Below are 15276 nucleotides of genomic sequence, written 5' to 3'. Positions count from 1 at the left end.
TCTGTTAGCTGAGGCAGGAGAGGACCCTAAATCTGCATCATCAAAACTGGTGAACCTTAGCTCACTCAATTCCCAGCGTGAGAACCATTTATAAAATGCAGATGGGGATACTTATTGATTCTTTCCTGGGCTAAGATTCTACTTTCATGAATTTGGTGTATTTTTCTGCTAGAACCCAAGACTCATAGAAAAATGAAAGTATGCTGTTTACTTTATGTTTCAACTCCAAGTCAATACCCAGTATTGAGTGCTACCTAAAACTCTTTTTTTACAAATCAATATATGTTGCCCCAGGCAATGGAGATTTTTAGAGATCTCTGTGTAGCCACACAAAAGCTGACTATTGTTTAAGCTATTTGTAAATGTCACATGTCCATGATAGGTTTGAAATCTTACATAAAATTGTTATGTCTGAGAAAATATATGTAGGCCAAATGCTATATGATTAGATACTAGAGTTTTAATATAGTTTTTGAAAATTAAATTGCAATTATTTCAAGAGGAAATGGTCTATTTGAATCCCATAATTTGAGATAGTCTCTGCTTATAATTTAGGATAAATGGATCTTTCTATTCAATACTTTGTAACCTAAAAAAATAAAAAGGACTAATTTGATCTTTAAAAAAAGTATGACCTTAACTACTTACTTTAAAAACAGTTTAGGAAAAAATTCCTAATGCATCAAATACCTAAATGAGAATTTTTTTTTTACATAATAAAAAACTTAATAGAAAATTGAGGTGGCTGTATATCTAACCTAGGGGTGTCAGAAACATTATTTTACTTTATTTTATTTTATTTTATTTTTTTCATCACCATTTACCCCCCTCTGTGCTCTTTTTTACCTCCCCCCACCTACCCTGCAGTCACCACACTGTTGTCCATGTCAAAAACCTTTAAACAGATGGGGAAAAGTGTAACCAAGTGAGGAAAGAGATATATTCGACTATTAAACATTTTTCTACTGTAGAATTGGTATACTAATGAAAGCTCAGGGGACAGTATTTGAAATGGAAATGTGAAATAACAAATCAAAATGTACAAAATGTACTTCTTAAAAATTGATGACAAAAACACTAACAAACAACAGCAAATGGCAATAGGCTGTGGGCCGCCCACAGAAGAGCACATCCAAGTGGCCAGCTTAAAAAGATCCCAAGGCCCTCTGCCAGTGTGGGAACTGAAATGAGGGCCTGAGGAGGTGCTGCTGTACTCCTGTCAATGGGGAAGCTCTTCAGACAGGGGCACTTGCAGTTCTGGGAGGAATGTGAATTGCCTTCGCCTTTTTAAAAGATGCATTTGCCTTATTTTGTAAAAGTACATTGTAGTTTAAATTTATCATTTAATTCAATACTACTTCTTTAGACCAGAGGTGGGCAAACTTTTTCTGTAAAGTGCCAGATAGTCAATATTTTAAACTTTGCAGACGTTTGGTTTCTGTTGCAGCTACTCAGTTATCTGGGACACCACTGAGTGCAGAGCTGGGAAGAGATGTATCCAATGTAGATATTTCCAACGTAGAGATAAATATGTATAAATAAACTCAAGCGCATATAGAGTAGTAAAATGTGGTAAAGTAGAAAGTGTTGAGTTTTGAATATTACCTTTGTTTTTAATAATTATTTAGCTGTAAGTTTTTGTAAGTTAATTGTCAGTTATGGCTGTTTCATAACCAGCTTGCCAAGTTCCTGAAAATTTAATGGTTGACTCCCCGCAGCAGGTACTAGCTGGCTCCAGCATACTACGAGGTACATTTGTGTAGAAGGATGTTTTGCAGTGTTGTTTATGATGGCAAAACTCAGAAACTAATTCTGTACCCACCAACGGGAATAGTTGAATGAGCCATACGGTATCCGCGCCCATTGCCTTTAGTGATTTCCAAGAGTGTTGTTAAGCGAGACGATCAAGAGGCAGGGATGGGTGTGTCCACGATCCCATTTTTATAAACCAGGCAATGGCACTGTCCCCATTCTTCACTAGGGCCCACTCTGGTGTCATTGTGGAGGCTCATTTTTAAAAAGCCTCTTCACTTAGAGCGGGCCACTCTGTATCCCTGTCTCTAGCCACAAATCATTTCTCTCCAACAGAAGATGATGGGACTGTTGCCTCAATGTGTCAGTCTTCTCCTTGCTACATAATGTTGACTTTCTGCCTAACCATTGAGGGATTCCCAATCCCATGATCCCATGGTTTTAAACTAGGGTACTGAACATAGCAATGTTATGAGCATAAATACTTTAATTTTTTTAAAGTCACAGATTCTTAATGCATGCCAACGTGATCCCACCCCCCAGGTAGATTATAGGTTTGTTCTTGTGCTGTGTTGTCCAACTGTATGACTTCCATTCCCTGAATCCAGAGGTAGATCAATGGTGACCTTGAGTTTATGATTTCCGAGTGCTTTTAACATGAATTGGAGACATTACTTAGTCTGATGGCTGTGGGTTCTGATGTTTTCCTTTCATTCAACAGTTGAGAAAGTATACGAGTCAAGTGAACAATTTTCTGTATCGATTTTGTTGCAAATTATGATTATTGTGAATTCTGTAGCCTTTGAGCAGTGTGCTCTGCTAACACTTTGGAGTAGTTTTCATGGCTGAGAAGTCGAAATGGTTTCTGCTTATAGACCATGCAATAAGGCCAGAGTATTATCTACCTGGAAAGGAGACAGGAGGCTTCAGAATATCCGTATGAAAACTATCAAGATTTGTGGAATGATGGCTTTGGAGCATGTCAGTGTTATCTGTTTTCCTTGAGGTTTTTGGGGTGTGAGCATTGTGAGTGTTTGACAGAAGATTGCCTGATGAAGCTTGAACATGGTTTGGTTAAAGTTTGGATTTCAGGGCATTTTAGAAGATGTATTTCTCAAGCGGAACTGAAATTATTGAGCTAGTGACTAGCACCTGAGCATGAGTGATATTTGAGTTGTTGGTGACTGGGGGGGGTGGGGTTACCTCATCACACTCAGACCCTTCCATGCTTGGTTATAGGGGTGCTTTCTTCTCTCTCCTTCCCCCACCCAAAACTTGAATAGTAGTGAAATAAAATCGTTCACCTATGAACACGAAAATTTGATTGTTAAATGGTGCTTCTTCATTTGTTTAGAAGTTTTCTTGGTTTGTGTGGGTGAAAATGACTGCATTTGATGTGTTTTCATTTTTTTTTCAGGCTCAGTTTATGAACCTCTTAAAAGCGTTAATCTTCTGAGACCTGATCATGAAACTCTATGGGATAAACTGGATCATTACTACAGAATTGGTAAGCGACGTCTGAAGACAGTGTCCTTTGGTAGCCAGGATTAATATTTGCTCTGCCTTAGTTCTGTTGTGTACATTATATGATAGTGTCCTCTCATTGGGATGTCGGGGTAGTTTTGGGCTTAGGCAGCTCTGTATTCCAGTTGCATGTTGACACCAGGACCATAGAAGGAATGTAACAAGTCTTATCTGTCCCTAGAATAATTTTAAAACTGTTACCGATGTCTTCAGTGTCCTTTTAGCCTTCCCAAACATTACTTGACTTGAGAACCAGAGGCTTTCCTGATTACTACTTACACAGAGGTTTTGTAGAAGTTTCCTTTCCCATTTACTTAAGCATGGTTTCTAGGTAGTCCTGAACCTTTTATAACCATTTCTAATTCATTGAGATACAAAAGATAATTTCAGGTTACTGTTACTAAAGTTAGGTCCTATTTTGTTGTTGTTTTGTTTTGTTCCATTTTTGCCAGTATCTTCCTGGAAAATTTTGTTTTCTGTGAGTGAGCAGCTTTGAGATATGTGTGTGAGGGGCTCCTCTTTGTTCATCAGACCCTAAGTTGGAAATAACTGTTCGTTTTCTGTCTGTTTGCTTCATGTGCCTTATACTTAGCCTATATGGCAAATACTATAAAATTTGATGTATTTGTCAAGGTAAGGATTTTTTTGTTTGTTTCAACTTCATGTAAAACCTTAATTCAACTTATTTTGGTGAAGATTCTGGTATATATTTATATGTTGCCCTTTTATTATCTTTGTGGCCATAACTAGCTAAAGAGATCGGCTGGAATGAGTTAACATGAAGTTGTTTCTACATCTTCAAAAGTTTAATGCTACAGCAAAGTTTAGAAATAACAAAGTTGTCAGAAGTGGCATGAGGCTGAGGAAGCCCCAGGGGGTGGATGGCTGTACAGCTCATGCTGCTGCTTGTCTCAATTGCAGTCAAGGCCACAGTGCTGCTGTATCAGAGTCCAACCACGGGCCTCTTCCCCACGAAAACCTGTGGTGGTGACCAGAAGGCCAAGGTCCAGGACAGTCTGTACTGCGCTGCTGCAGCCTGGGCCGTGGCTCTTGCATACAGGTGAGCTGCTGTGTGCTCCACTAGTCACTCAAATCTAGGTAAGAGGCTTTGTTCACTCAGGACAAAGTGGTCAGCTGTGTTTTTCGCTGCTGCTGACTCACTGTGGGACGTGTGACTTCACATCCGCTTTTAGGCTCTAACCTCCCTGTTTTCCTGAGGGTTTACATGAGACCCGTTTTAATGACTTATGACCAAGATTCCTCATCTCTTGGCTTGCAAATCAGCATTAGTTTTTGGCAAAATGAACTTCCCATTCTCATTAAAATGGTTGGTGTTGACCACAGAGGGAATAGATGGTGACTGAATATTGCACATGATAGAACTGGGGCCCAGAGTAGTTAAAGATTTGTTCAAAATGACACAACTAGTTAATAGTAGAGCCAGGGCCAGGGCTCATCCCCCCTACCACCACAGTTCAGTGCTTTTCTCACTGCTCTTCACTGGAGTATCACTTGTTAAGTCTGATTGAAAATCAAGTAATTCTTTTATAAAGTAAAAAAAAATCCTTGAGCAATACCGAGTTTCTCCTTACTTTATTTATTTCATTACATATCAAAAGCATCAACGTGTGTCCTGACACATCCTTGGTGGTGATACATTTTAACTGTCATTAAGATTAGGTTTCTGAATATTAATTTTCTGAAGGTGACATGTGCATGCACTTCTTATTTGAAAATTGTATCTTTCACATGAACATGATTCCTCAGTCTTAAGTCATTGATGTGGTGCATATATAAAGGAAAATCAAGCACTAAGATGATATGCAGCATACCTGTTGCAGTGTCACTACAAGCATCTCTTCATGTGTTTATGTAAGCACAGTATAGTTCATTAAATGTCATCCTGCCATTGGTCTTAGGAGGACAGGGAACACCCATAGCACCTTTCCAAGTGGTCAAGCCATAATGGGCACCTCCGATGTGATGTGGTGATAAGTACCCATCACCCATGCTGATTTCCTCCCAGTGTTTAAATGGATCTACCTGTGAATGTAAAATCAGACAAAGCCCCACTATGGCTATTTGTAAATCAACTTGCCTGGACTCCTAAAAATGTAGCTATCATAGAGATCAGAAAATAAGTGTGAAAATGGCTAGATTAAGAAAAGCTTGAGAAACATGACAGCTATACACAATGCATGACTCTTGAGGGAATTCAATCAAGGATCGTGCATTAAAAGAAGACTATGAAGTATATGTTGGGGATAAGTGGATGAATTTGGTGTAGAATATGTATTAGATAATATAGTAGCAATCTTGAGTTCCTTGGGTATGATAATGATATTACAGTTATGTAGGAGAATGCTCTTGTTTTTAGGAGATACTTCTTTAGTATGTAGGGGCAATGATGTTTGTAGTTTACTTTTAAATTATGCAGAAAACAAATTATAAATAGAGAATGCAGGCTGATTTTTGCAACTGGTGAGTCCAGGTGAAGTGTAAAAGGTTTATTCATTGTAGTATCCTTTTAGCTTTTTCTGTAGATTAGAAATTTTTCTAAAGGAAATGTTGTGGGAAAATTGCTTGGAAAATACAAGAGTATAGGTCTTTTCCTCTGTATCTTATAGATACAGAGTAGATGTATCTACTCTGAAAGATACATCACATTGAAAAAATAAAGGATAAAAACCATCTGTTCTTCTCAATAGATGCAGAAAAAGCATTTGACAAAATCTAAACATCCCGTTTTATTTTATTTATTTATTTTTAAATTTTATTTTTGTTTAAAATATTACAAATGTCCCTTTTTCTCCCTAATGACCTGTTCCACCCCATCCCTTCCCCCTCCCCAGTCCCTCTCCCCACCATTGTCCATTAAACATCCCATTTTATAATAAAAGCTCTCAGAGTGGGTATAGAAGGAACATATCTCAACATAATAAAGGCCATAGATGATAAACCAACAGCTACTATCACACTCAATGGTGAAAGCTGAAAGCCTTTCCTCTGAGATCAGGGACAAGACAAGCATGCCCACTATGCCACTTCTGTTAGACATGGCATTGGAAGTCCTGGCCACAGCAATCAGACAAGAAAAAGAAATGAAGGGCATCCAAATTGGAAAGTAAAAGTAAAACTTATTATTTGCAGATGACATGACACTATATATGGAGAACTGTAGACACTCCACCAAAACACCTCCCCCCCCCCAAAACAAAAACCCTATTAGAATGAATAAATAAAGTTGGAGGATACAGAGTCAATATACAGAAATCTTTTGCATTTCTGTACACCAGTAACAAATAATTAGAAGAAGAAATTAAGAGAATGATCCTATTTACAATTGCATCAAAAAGCATAAACTACTAGGAATAAATTTAACCGAAGAGGTTAAAGACCTGAACTTGGAAAACTAAAGAAGGAAACTGAAGGAGATACAAATAAGTGGGAGGGTATACCATGTTCATGAACAGGGAGGATTAATGTTGTTAAGGCGTCCTTAGTACCTAAGGCAGTCTTCAGATTTAATGCTGTCCCCATTCAATACCCACAGTCACTGACCTGTAATAAGGACATAGGACATGCTAGCCTAGTTTAATAGTTAGATTTCAGCTCTTCTTTTAAAAAGCAAGCAATGTAAACTGTGGTCAACTGCTTTTAAAGTAAGACCTGGGAATATAAAACCTCATGCCCAGATCCATCATGTATCATACTGGATGTGTATTTAGTTGAAGGTGTCCTTGACTGAAGTGCCCACCTTTCATTACTAAATAATAGTCATTTAATAATATGTGGCAGAGCAAAGAAGGCCTACGCCTACCTGAACCTGTGTTTCCTTGAATCCAAGTGGCCGTTGCATAACCTAAAGGGACTGATACTAAAAATTGTGTCTACTCTGTAACAGTGAGTTTAAAAAATCTTTTGGTAGATTTTTCCAATATAGGAATATCGCTTAAAATTTCAGCCAAGTCTGTGTGGAAAATACTGTGCGCTATTTTTAAAGCAATTGACTTACTTCCTTGAAAAAGGAGAAATCTGCACATTTTTCATCATAGGATTTTTTTTTTCAGCATTTCTGCATCTGCTGGGAAATAGAGTTTCACTGTGAGAGAATTAGTAGATGTTGCCAGAACATAGGATTAGCCAGATAGTTAAATGCTTAATTATCAGAAGCACTGCTTCCTTTTCAAATCCGTTTCCAGTCTTTTATGAGTTATCTTTCTCACCCAGGCGCATTGATGATGACAAGGGAAGGACCCATGAGCTGGAGCACTCAGCTATAAAATGCATGCGAGGAATTCTCTACTGCTATATGCGGCAGGCCGATAAGGTAAGACACCACGGCTGGACTGGAATCCTCACGTCATCCCGGAGGATTAATTTAACCCATAGAGCAGCAGCGTCTTCCAAGGAAGAATGTACTTTCAGAAGGTGAAGCCGCATCCTGGGCAGGTAGGCTGGAACAGCCTCTGCCTGCCCAGCTCACGGCTTCAGAATACTGAAATGGAAGAAGTGCCTCAGCTACAGCTGATTAAGAATTGTTATTTAGGCTTCAGTTTGTTTGTATTTTGCATCTGGTGTTTGCTTGATAAAGACTTAGTTTCTCAGGAGCCTCACAATAACCATAATTCTACCCAGTATTATATTATTTGAGAAAATCCATATCAAAATTCCATTTGGACATGTGAATGCTCTGGCTTAAATAAACTTTAGTTTAAAAATATATTTCATTTACATATAAAGACAGGAATCACAGACTTAGAAAAAGCAAGCTGCACAGGGTTACCGTGGAAATTAAAAAAGTAATATACATAATAAAACTTTGTAAACTGTAAAGCACCATACAGGTATAATGAGATATTTCCCTACTTGCCTACAAGTCTGTGTCCCTGGGTCCTAATAGAATGTGTCCCTCCATGTGTATGAGTGTGTCACGTGTCCCCAAGTCCACCCCCAGGTTGATGATACATTAGCAGAGATGGACTCTAGTAATTATATGGCCAGTCTTGATTCTGTAACATTTTGTATGTTTTTATCATGTGAATATTATGTTGTTTTAATTTATGCATGAAAAGGGTAAAAAATGTGATGGCATGTTTTCTCTTTAAGACCTATATCTGAAGTTAAAACTTAAAAAGAAAATCATCTACATTCTGTCACCAAAATATGGCAACGAGAAAATGTCACTTGGCAGAAGAAGTAAACTTATTCTAAGCTGACAACAGAGATGTGTTACAAACCTGTAATTTGTCTGCTGAGGTTTGACTTTGCAGATCATTAGTATAAAGGTTTCTCAATGCTTGGAATAAAGTACTATGTCAGACTGACATACTTGAATTACACCAGTATATCATATATAATTGAAGTAATTACGATTAAAGTTTTTTTTCCCTAAGTGTGTGAAGTTTTCTGTTTATCTGACATCATTTCATGAGCACCTAATATCTGTGAATTCAACTTTTCTCTCAAGGAAATGCTGAGAGCCATGAATTTCATGTGTGTGCTGAGCTAGTTGATAGGTCTAAATTATAATTGCTCATCAGAAGGAAGGGAGTGATGTAATATGCAGTTTTTTCTTTCTGGCTTGTTTTAGTCAATTCTTGATTTCCCTTTCTAAGTATTATCCCACCTCACTAACCAGTCTTCGCTATTATGTTGTTTTCGGAGTACATCTTGCATATGACTTCAGCTGTCTTGAAGTCCTTAAATTATGAAGGATAAACATCTTTTTCCTTGTATGAACAATGGTAGATCACTGAAGTCAGTGAGTTGTAAGAAGATGTGGATGACATGGGGATTAGGTATTTATGCATACCACAAACTGTAGGGCTTTAAAATTTTAAAGCATTTTTATTGTTATAATCTTTGTGGATCCCCACTTGTCAGAGCAGGAATGGAGGATGTTACTATAATCCTCAGATGACATGAGGGCTGGCTCGGGGGGCTTGGACCACTCGTCTAGCTCCCTGCTGCCTACTGTACTTTAACATCTTACTGGCTCTCACCTACCTTCATGGTTCCACAACAGCAGGGAATGCCACCATATCTTAAAATGAGAAATATGTATCTCTTAGCCTTTCTTTAAAACTAAAGGAAGCCTGTTTATAGTGTTCATTTACTGTTTGACCTAAAGGCTCACCTTCTCTGTCTTCTTAAGTGAAATCATGGCTAAGGAAGTCTAAGGCCTCTACTTCCACTGATTTCTCATTGAAAGGCATACTTCCCAACATATTTTCTAAGAATATTACCTAAAAGATATTTTTAACTTAGTATGGATTTGAGTGGGTAAATATGCAGAAGATAGAGCAGTCTGACGTCTATCATTGTCTTGCACGCCTTACTGCTTACTGCTTACTTATTAACATCAGGTATTTTGCCTCTGAATGTTTGTGCACCCATTCTGTCATTTACTCTTCTCATGGTCCTTAAGGAGAAGCGTTCAGAATGTTTCAACATTGATTCAGTCTGCAGGTTGGAGGGTGGAGACTTGCTTTCCACTAGGCTATGCACATTGCTGCCTTTATTGACTTAAACATTTGTTTGCTTAAAATGCTACTAAGTAATTTTCAGTTCATGAGAAATCATTAAAATTTTGTAAGGTTTATTCTTCCAGGATTGCCTTGTGAGATGGTGTTTCTTACCTAAGTGCATATTTTACAGTTATACATTAAGAATGGATGAAGTTACCTTTTCCTAAATGAGAAGCTACTTATTTACATTGATTAATGTTTTCAGAAAATCTAAATAAAATAGAAGAAAGAAAACATTATTCTAGATTTTTTTAGTGTAGCAAATTTTGCTTTAATCATTCTTTACTTTTACTTGCCAGATGCCAGACATAAAATACAAATTGATGTCTCCTTGATTTTCACTGCTTTCAAGAGTACTTTTTGTCTGTAATTCACATACAATTCCCCCCATTACATTTCAAAGCTTATAGAGTTTGGGTCTTATTTTTTTTATGAAATTTTAAATTATTTGTCCTTTAGCAGCTTTGAGACTGAAAGCATAGTTACATAATTTCCATTTGAGCATCTTGAATTGTTTAGCAGTTGCCTTTCCCCTGACACAGTGATTGAATATAAATTCTCCTGCTGGGTACTGTGTGTCTAGAAGACAAATGACAAACACTGCCTTGACAGCTGCAGCAGCCACTTTATTAAACTGATAAGACCATATCCCTTTATAGATCCTTATTAAATAGGCAAGATGGATTTTGTTTTAATTTAACCATATTTTTGTCTAAGCTCCAGAATAATGTTCAGCAGAGATGGTAATCATGGCAGTGTGGAAGGAGTGACCACATGGATTTCTATCTGTGCAGTCCAAGACCACTGCCAGCAGTCGGTACTGAGAAGCGATAGCCTTCTTACCCTTCTAGCGCTGGATGGCTTGGTCACTTTACAGAGCACGTCCTACTTTTACCTCATTCTTTTGTTCCTGATGACCTGCTGATAGGCCCTGACTTTGATTTGGTTGACTTCAGTCATGGGGTGGGTTGTATTTGTGCAGGGCTCCTGGGCACTACAAAGGTAGCGCAGTACCATCTAGCACAGTGCTGTCCAGTAAACATCTGTGATGGTAGAAATGTTCTGTATTACTGTGTTGAACAATGCAGAAACCACTAGCCACATGTGGCTACTGAGCACTTGACATTGTGGCCTGTGTGACTGAGGGACTGAATTTTGAAATTTTATTTCATTGTGATTTAATTAGTCGCATGTAGCTAGTGGCTACCGTATTGGATAGTGTAGCTTCCAGAAGCTTATAAAATAGTGGGAGATACAGGTATCTAATAAACATAAAAGACAGTAGAAATAATTGAGGGATAAGTACCCTGATGTGGGAATCCAGAGAAAGGAATTTACTGGGGTTCAGAAGGGACTTTACTCGAGAGGAGGTTTTGAGGGAGGGTTTCAAGGATGAGAATTTTGAAGGTGGAGCAGAGAATATGCCTGTGTGTAGCTACCTTAGCCCAGTGAAGCGAGGCAAGCTCATGACCACCCAGATACTGTCGTCACATCTTTTCAGAGGGAGGACACTTGCCTTCTCAGAGTCTTGTGTCATCCATTCATCCTCTGCTGCTGGCAGCCCGTGCTTCCAGGGGCCAGCCCAACACCTGGCCTACAGCTGGTATCAGTATGTGTTTGCCAGGTTGAATTGCCGGGATCCAGACGAGTAGATGATTTTGTTGTCCTGTTAGACTATTTAGCATTGACTTTGTGTTCCAAAATGGCTGAATTTTATGTTGAATGAATAAAGGCATGGACTACATTCTCTTAGAATTGCTGCTTTAGTAGTAAGTGCGTAGGTGGAAAAGGAAAGGAAAACATGTCGATAGGAGCATAGGTTATATTTTGTGATCCTTAGAGAAGGAAGCAGCATTTGAGGCTATGAACACTTACTGAATTAGAATGTGGTGGCCTGAAGCACTTTTTCATTGAGTGTCATGTAAGCATGTCCAGATAGCAGGACAGTGGGATACAAGCCCAGAAGTCCTGTCCCACTGAGTAAAACTATTATTCGACTCTAGAATACAATTCAAAGCATTGCAGAAGCCACTGTTACCACATTAACGTGCTCCCTGTTACACTTGAGTTGCTGTGTTTGTGAAATACCAAGTAAGTATTCAACAGTCATGTTCACTCCATTAAGTTACCAGTTATGTGTTTTGTCTGTTTTGTTTTTCAGAAAAAGTAACGTTTCTGTTTTGTTCTGTTCTCTACCTATAAGCTGTAACTTTCCTCTTTCAAAAGTTTCATGAAAAATAATTTATAATCTCTAATTTTGAATGAGAACATGCCTAGTATTGTGTAAATTTTATATTCGATTCTAGGTCCAGCAGTTTAAGCAAGATCCACGCCCAACAACGTGTCTTCACTCGATATTCAATGTGCGCACAGGAGATGAGGTCCTCTCCTACGAGGAGTATGGCCATCTTCAGGTGAGAAGACACTACAAGTCTTCTCTATTTATACTCTACTGCAGAGAAGAGTCCAGGCTATTTACAGTTTTTAAAAAGTAGATTTCATAAGTTGTTCAAAGTGGAAGAAGAAAACCAACCATGAAATGAGGAATGAAATGCTAACCACCAGGGCTGAACTAGTTATTGTGGTTGAATATTAAATTTGACTGACTTCTTGGTCCACAAGCTAGAAGGGCAACTGGAATGATTATAATGTTCTTAGGACTATCTAAAAGAAGGAATCCTACAGTTTTTTCCATGACAAAAGCTTGTACTTATTACTAAATTTGAAAGAATTTCAACACTTAGGAACCAGGGAGTAACAGCATTGACAGGGCTGTAACAGCAGATCAGAAGTTTCTGTTCATGGCAATTCATTTTTAATATATAAATTTTCAATAAAGCTAAAGACATACACTAAAATGAGATTCCACAAGCCACTCTGGAGCCTGTAAATTTTGTCTGATATAATGTATTAAATTCTGTACCTGTGCTAAGAACACACTGCAGGATCTTATGTTTTGCTTCAACATTTTGTGCTGCTCTCAAGTGGACATCTTGTTGCCTTGGCTCCAGGACACAAATATCATGTTTGTTACTTATCTGTAATGCATTTCCTTCCTGCTTATCTTTTGGTTCTGTGAGCTTTATGACAGAATACTTATTATTCATTATTTTGTACTAAAATAAGAATACCTTCTTTTTATAGTTACTGTTTCTAGCGATCAGAAATGTCTTACTTCAGTATGACTCCTCCAAACATAGTGCACTGTCCCCATTTCTATGCAGCACAAACTCTTATTTGTAACCAATAAATAAGTGGGACTTAGTAGTATATGAATATGTCGTTTGTCGCCTTCTTTTTATAACTCTCACATAATTAGGTTCTATGTACCTCTTGCTTTGACAAATGTTTACTATCTAAAATGGGGTTTTCAGAAATTAATGGCTCATTTATTTTTTTAATCCCAGAATTTAAGCTCAGTAGGTGTTCAATAAATGCTGGTTGACCAGCTACTTGGCAGTCCCTTTACAGTTTGTCAGTGATAGTTTCTCACAGAAGCATCTCAAAAGTCAGAGCAGAGAGCTCCTGGAGGTGTAGCCCTAAATGGTTGTCCGGAGGAGTGAAACCTCTTTGAAGCCATTTGTTCATAAGTAGATTTTAAATTCTATGCTATACTGTTGATTAAAATTAATATGTGCCTGCAATTGCTTTCATAAGTTCTGTCTTCTCTGAAAGAAGACTTTTTAGATGCATATTGTTTGTGGTGGCTGGCAGAGTCCCCACCATCCTGGACACACAGCTTTCTCATTTGCACAGGTTTGAGATGGATCGACAAGACATAGCTCCCTTTGGGGCAAACTATTCCAATATAGGGGTGTTTTAGTCCCAAATTTGAGAATAAGTCTGAAAAAAATGCTATAGAAACACCTGCTAAAAGTTCTACCTGTGGCCGTTTGCCTAACCAGGTGTTAACCATCATGTGAATTTGAGGATTTTAGAGTTTTATATACGAAACTGGGATTTTATTAGGAACTAAGCCCACAGCTCCTTTATTTTACACGAGGAAGGGAAATACTTTTTATAGACCACAATAAGAGCAAATGACTTGTAATTTTATTTTTACACTTCGTAACATGATATTTCCACTGTTTCCTGGAACCCCTCACACTGCTGTTCACTTGCAGATCAATGCGGTGTCTCTGTACCTCCTTTACCTGGTGGAGATGATTTCCTCGGGCCTGCAGATCATCTACAACACAGACGAGGTACGCGCTCCTCAAATTCTTCAGCACAAATCTCATCTCCAAGGATTTCTTTTTTTTTATTTTTTAAAACTTATTTTTAGTTTCATAAAAAATGGATTATTCTTCAGTTCATATAATCAGATACTGGATTTGGGATGTTGGATCAAAAAGTCTTCATATTTTCAATACAAGGCACTTTGAAAATGAAAAAATATGTAACAAGTTATGAAATTGTACTCCTATGAAGGCTGTTTTTAAGGTGATCTGAAATAACTTTCAGAAAGTTTTAGTGACAATGAAAGTAAAATGGCATTTGCAGATTTTCTCAGTTATGTTTTTCATCATTCCTTTTTGCAACCCATCCTTTTAAACATAGAAAGATACCTTTATCATATTGTATTATTTTTGTGGTGCTCTCAGCAGGGTTCTTGATGTTTTTCAAAAGATAAATACCATGTTCTTACTCTTATTGGGAATTTGAACTGAATTTTTGCCCAGAGTTGAGGAGACACATACACACACACACACATACTCACAAGCACGCACGCATGCACGCATACATGCGCGCGCACACACATACCAGCGACACACTTTCAGCTGAGTCACAGCCGCAACACAGGGCTCTTATTGAGCTAGTACACACAACAGGAGGTCCCCAAAGAAGAGGCATGCTGTGTGGACCGGTCATTCTTCCTGTCCCGTGACCCACGCAGGGAAAGCGTGGTCAGACACTAACCGCCAGGACCATCACGAGACCTCTGAAGGGGGTGCGTGCAGTCCTGCCCTCTCGTGGCTTATAGTCTTGTAGGTCCTTCCAGCTGTAGTTTTTAATTACAGTAAGTAAAGTCTACTTAGGAATGAAGAGAAATAACAAGAAATGATGATATGAAGAAATAAATAATCACTAAGGTTTCCTCTGCCTGATTCATCAAAGAATTACATGTGTTTGTTTCATCTAAGTCATTCTCCTTTTTTAACAATATCGTGAAATGGTGGTATTCAGGTATTTTGGGTAGGGGAGGGATTGGGGACCCCTATTTCAGACCAGTCTTAAGCAGACTCCTAAATGTAAAACAAATACAAGTGAGACCTGGAGAGGAGGGCTCCCGGAACGGGCTCATTCAGCCTTTCCCGTCTCGCCACTTAGAGGAGCTCCAAGGCACAGGGGCAGTAGCTCGGGTCCCAGCAGAGCCCAGTGTGTATCTGTTCACAATAAGCAGCAACCAATGTGATGGTTGCAGGCGATTTCCCATCATGTTGCTAATGGCAGTGGTAAAATTGCCTGG

At 38.4% G+C, this 15276-nt stretch overlaps 1 protein-coding gene across 12 annotated transcripts in view; it reads left to right on the top strand.

Moving 5' to 3' along the window:
- Positions 1-15276, top strand: part of PHKB (phosphorylase kinase regulatory subunit beta) — a 102995-nt gene that overhangs the window by 20519 nt on the left and 67200 nt on the right. For all 12 annotated transcript variants that reach the window (XM_081118058.1, XM_081118059.1, XM_081118054.1 and 9 more), the window contains 5 exons: positions 3170-3259; positions 4198-4336; positions 7507-7606; positions 12113-12220; positions 13931-14011. In XM_081118058.1, coding sequence (XP_080974184.1) covers positions 3170-3259; positions 4198-4336; positions 7507-7606; positions 12113-12220; positions 13931-14011 — 518 coding nt within the window. The remainder of the gene's footprint in view (positions 1-3169; positions 3260-4197; positions 4337-7506; positions 7607-12112; positions 12221-13930; positions 14012-15276) is intronic.

This window comes from Miniopterus schreibersii (genome assembly GCF_964146895.1).
Source record: "Miniopterus schreibersii genome assembly, chromosome: 18".
Classification (NCBI taxonomy): Eukaryota; Metazoa; Chordata; class Mammalia; order Chiroptera; family Miniopteridae; genus Miniopterus; species Miniopterus schreibersii.
This window is presented reverse-complemented; position numbering and strand designations above follow the sequence as displayed.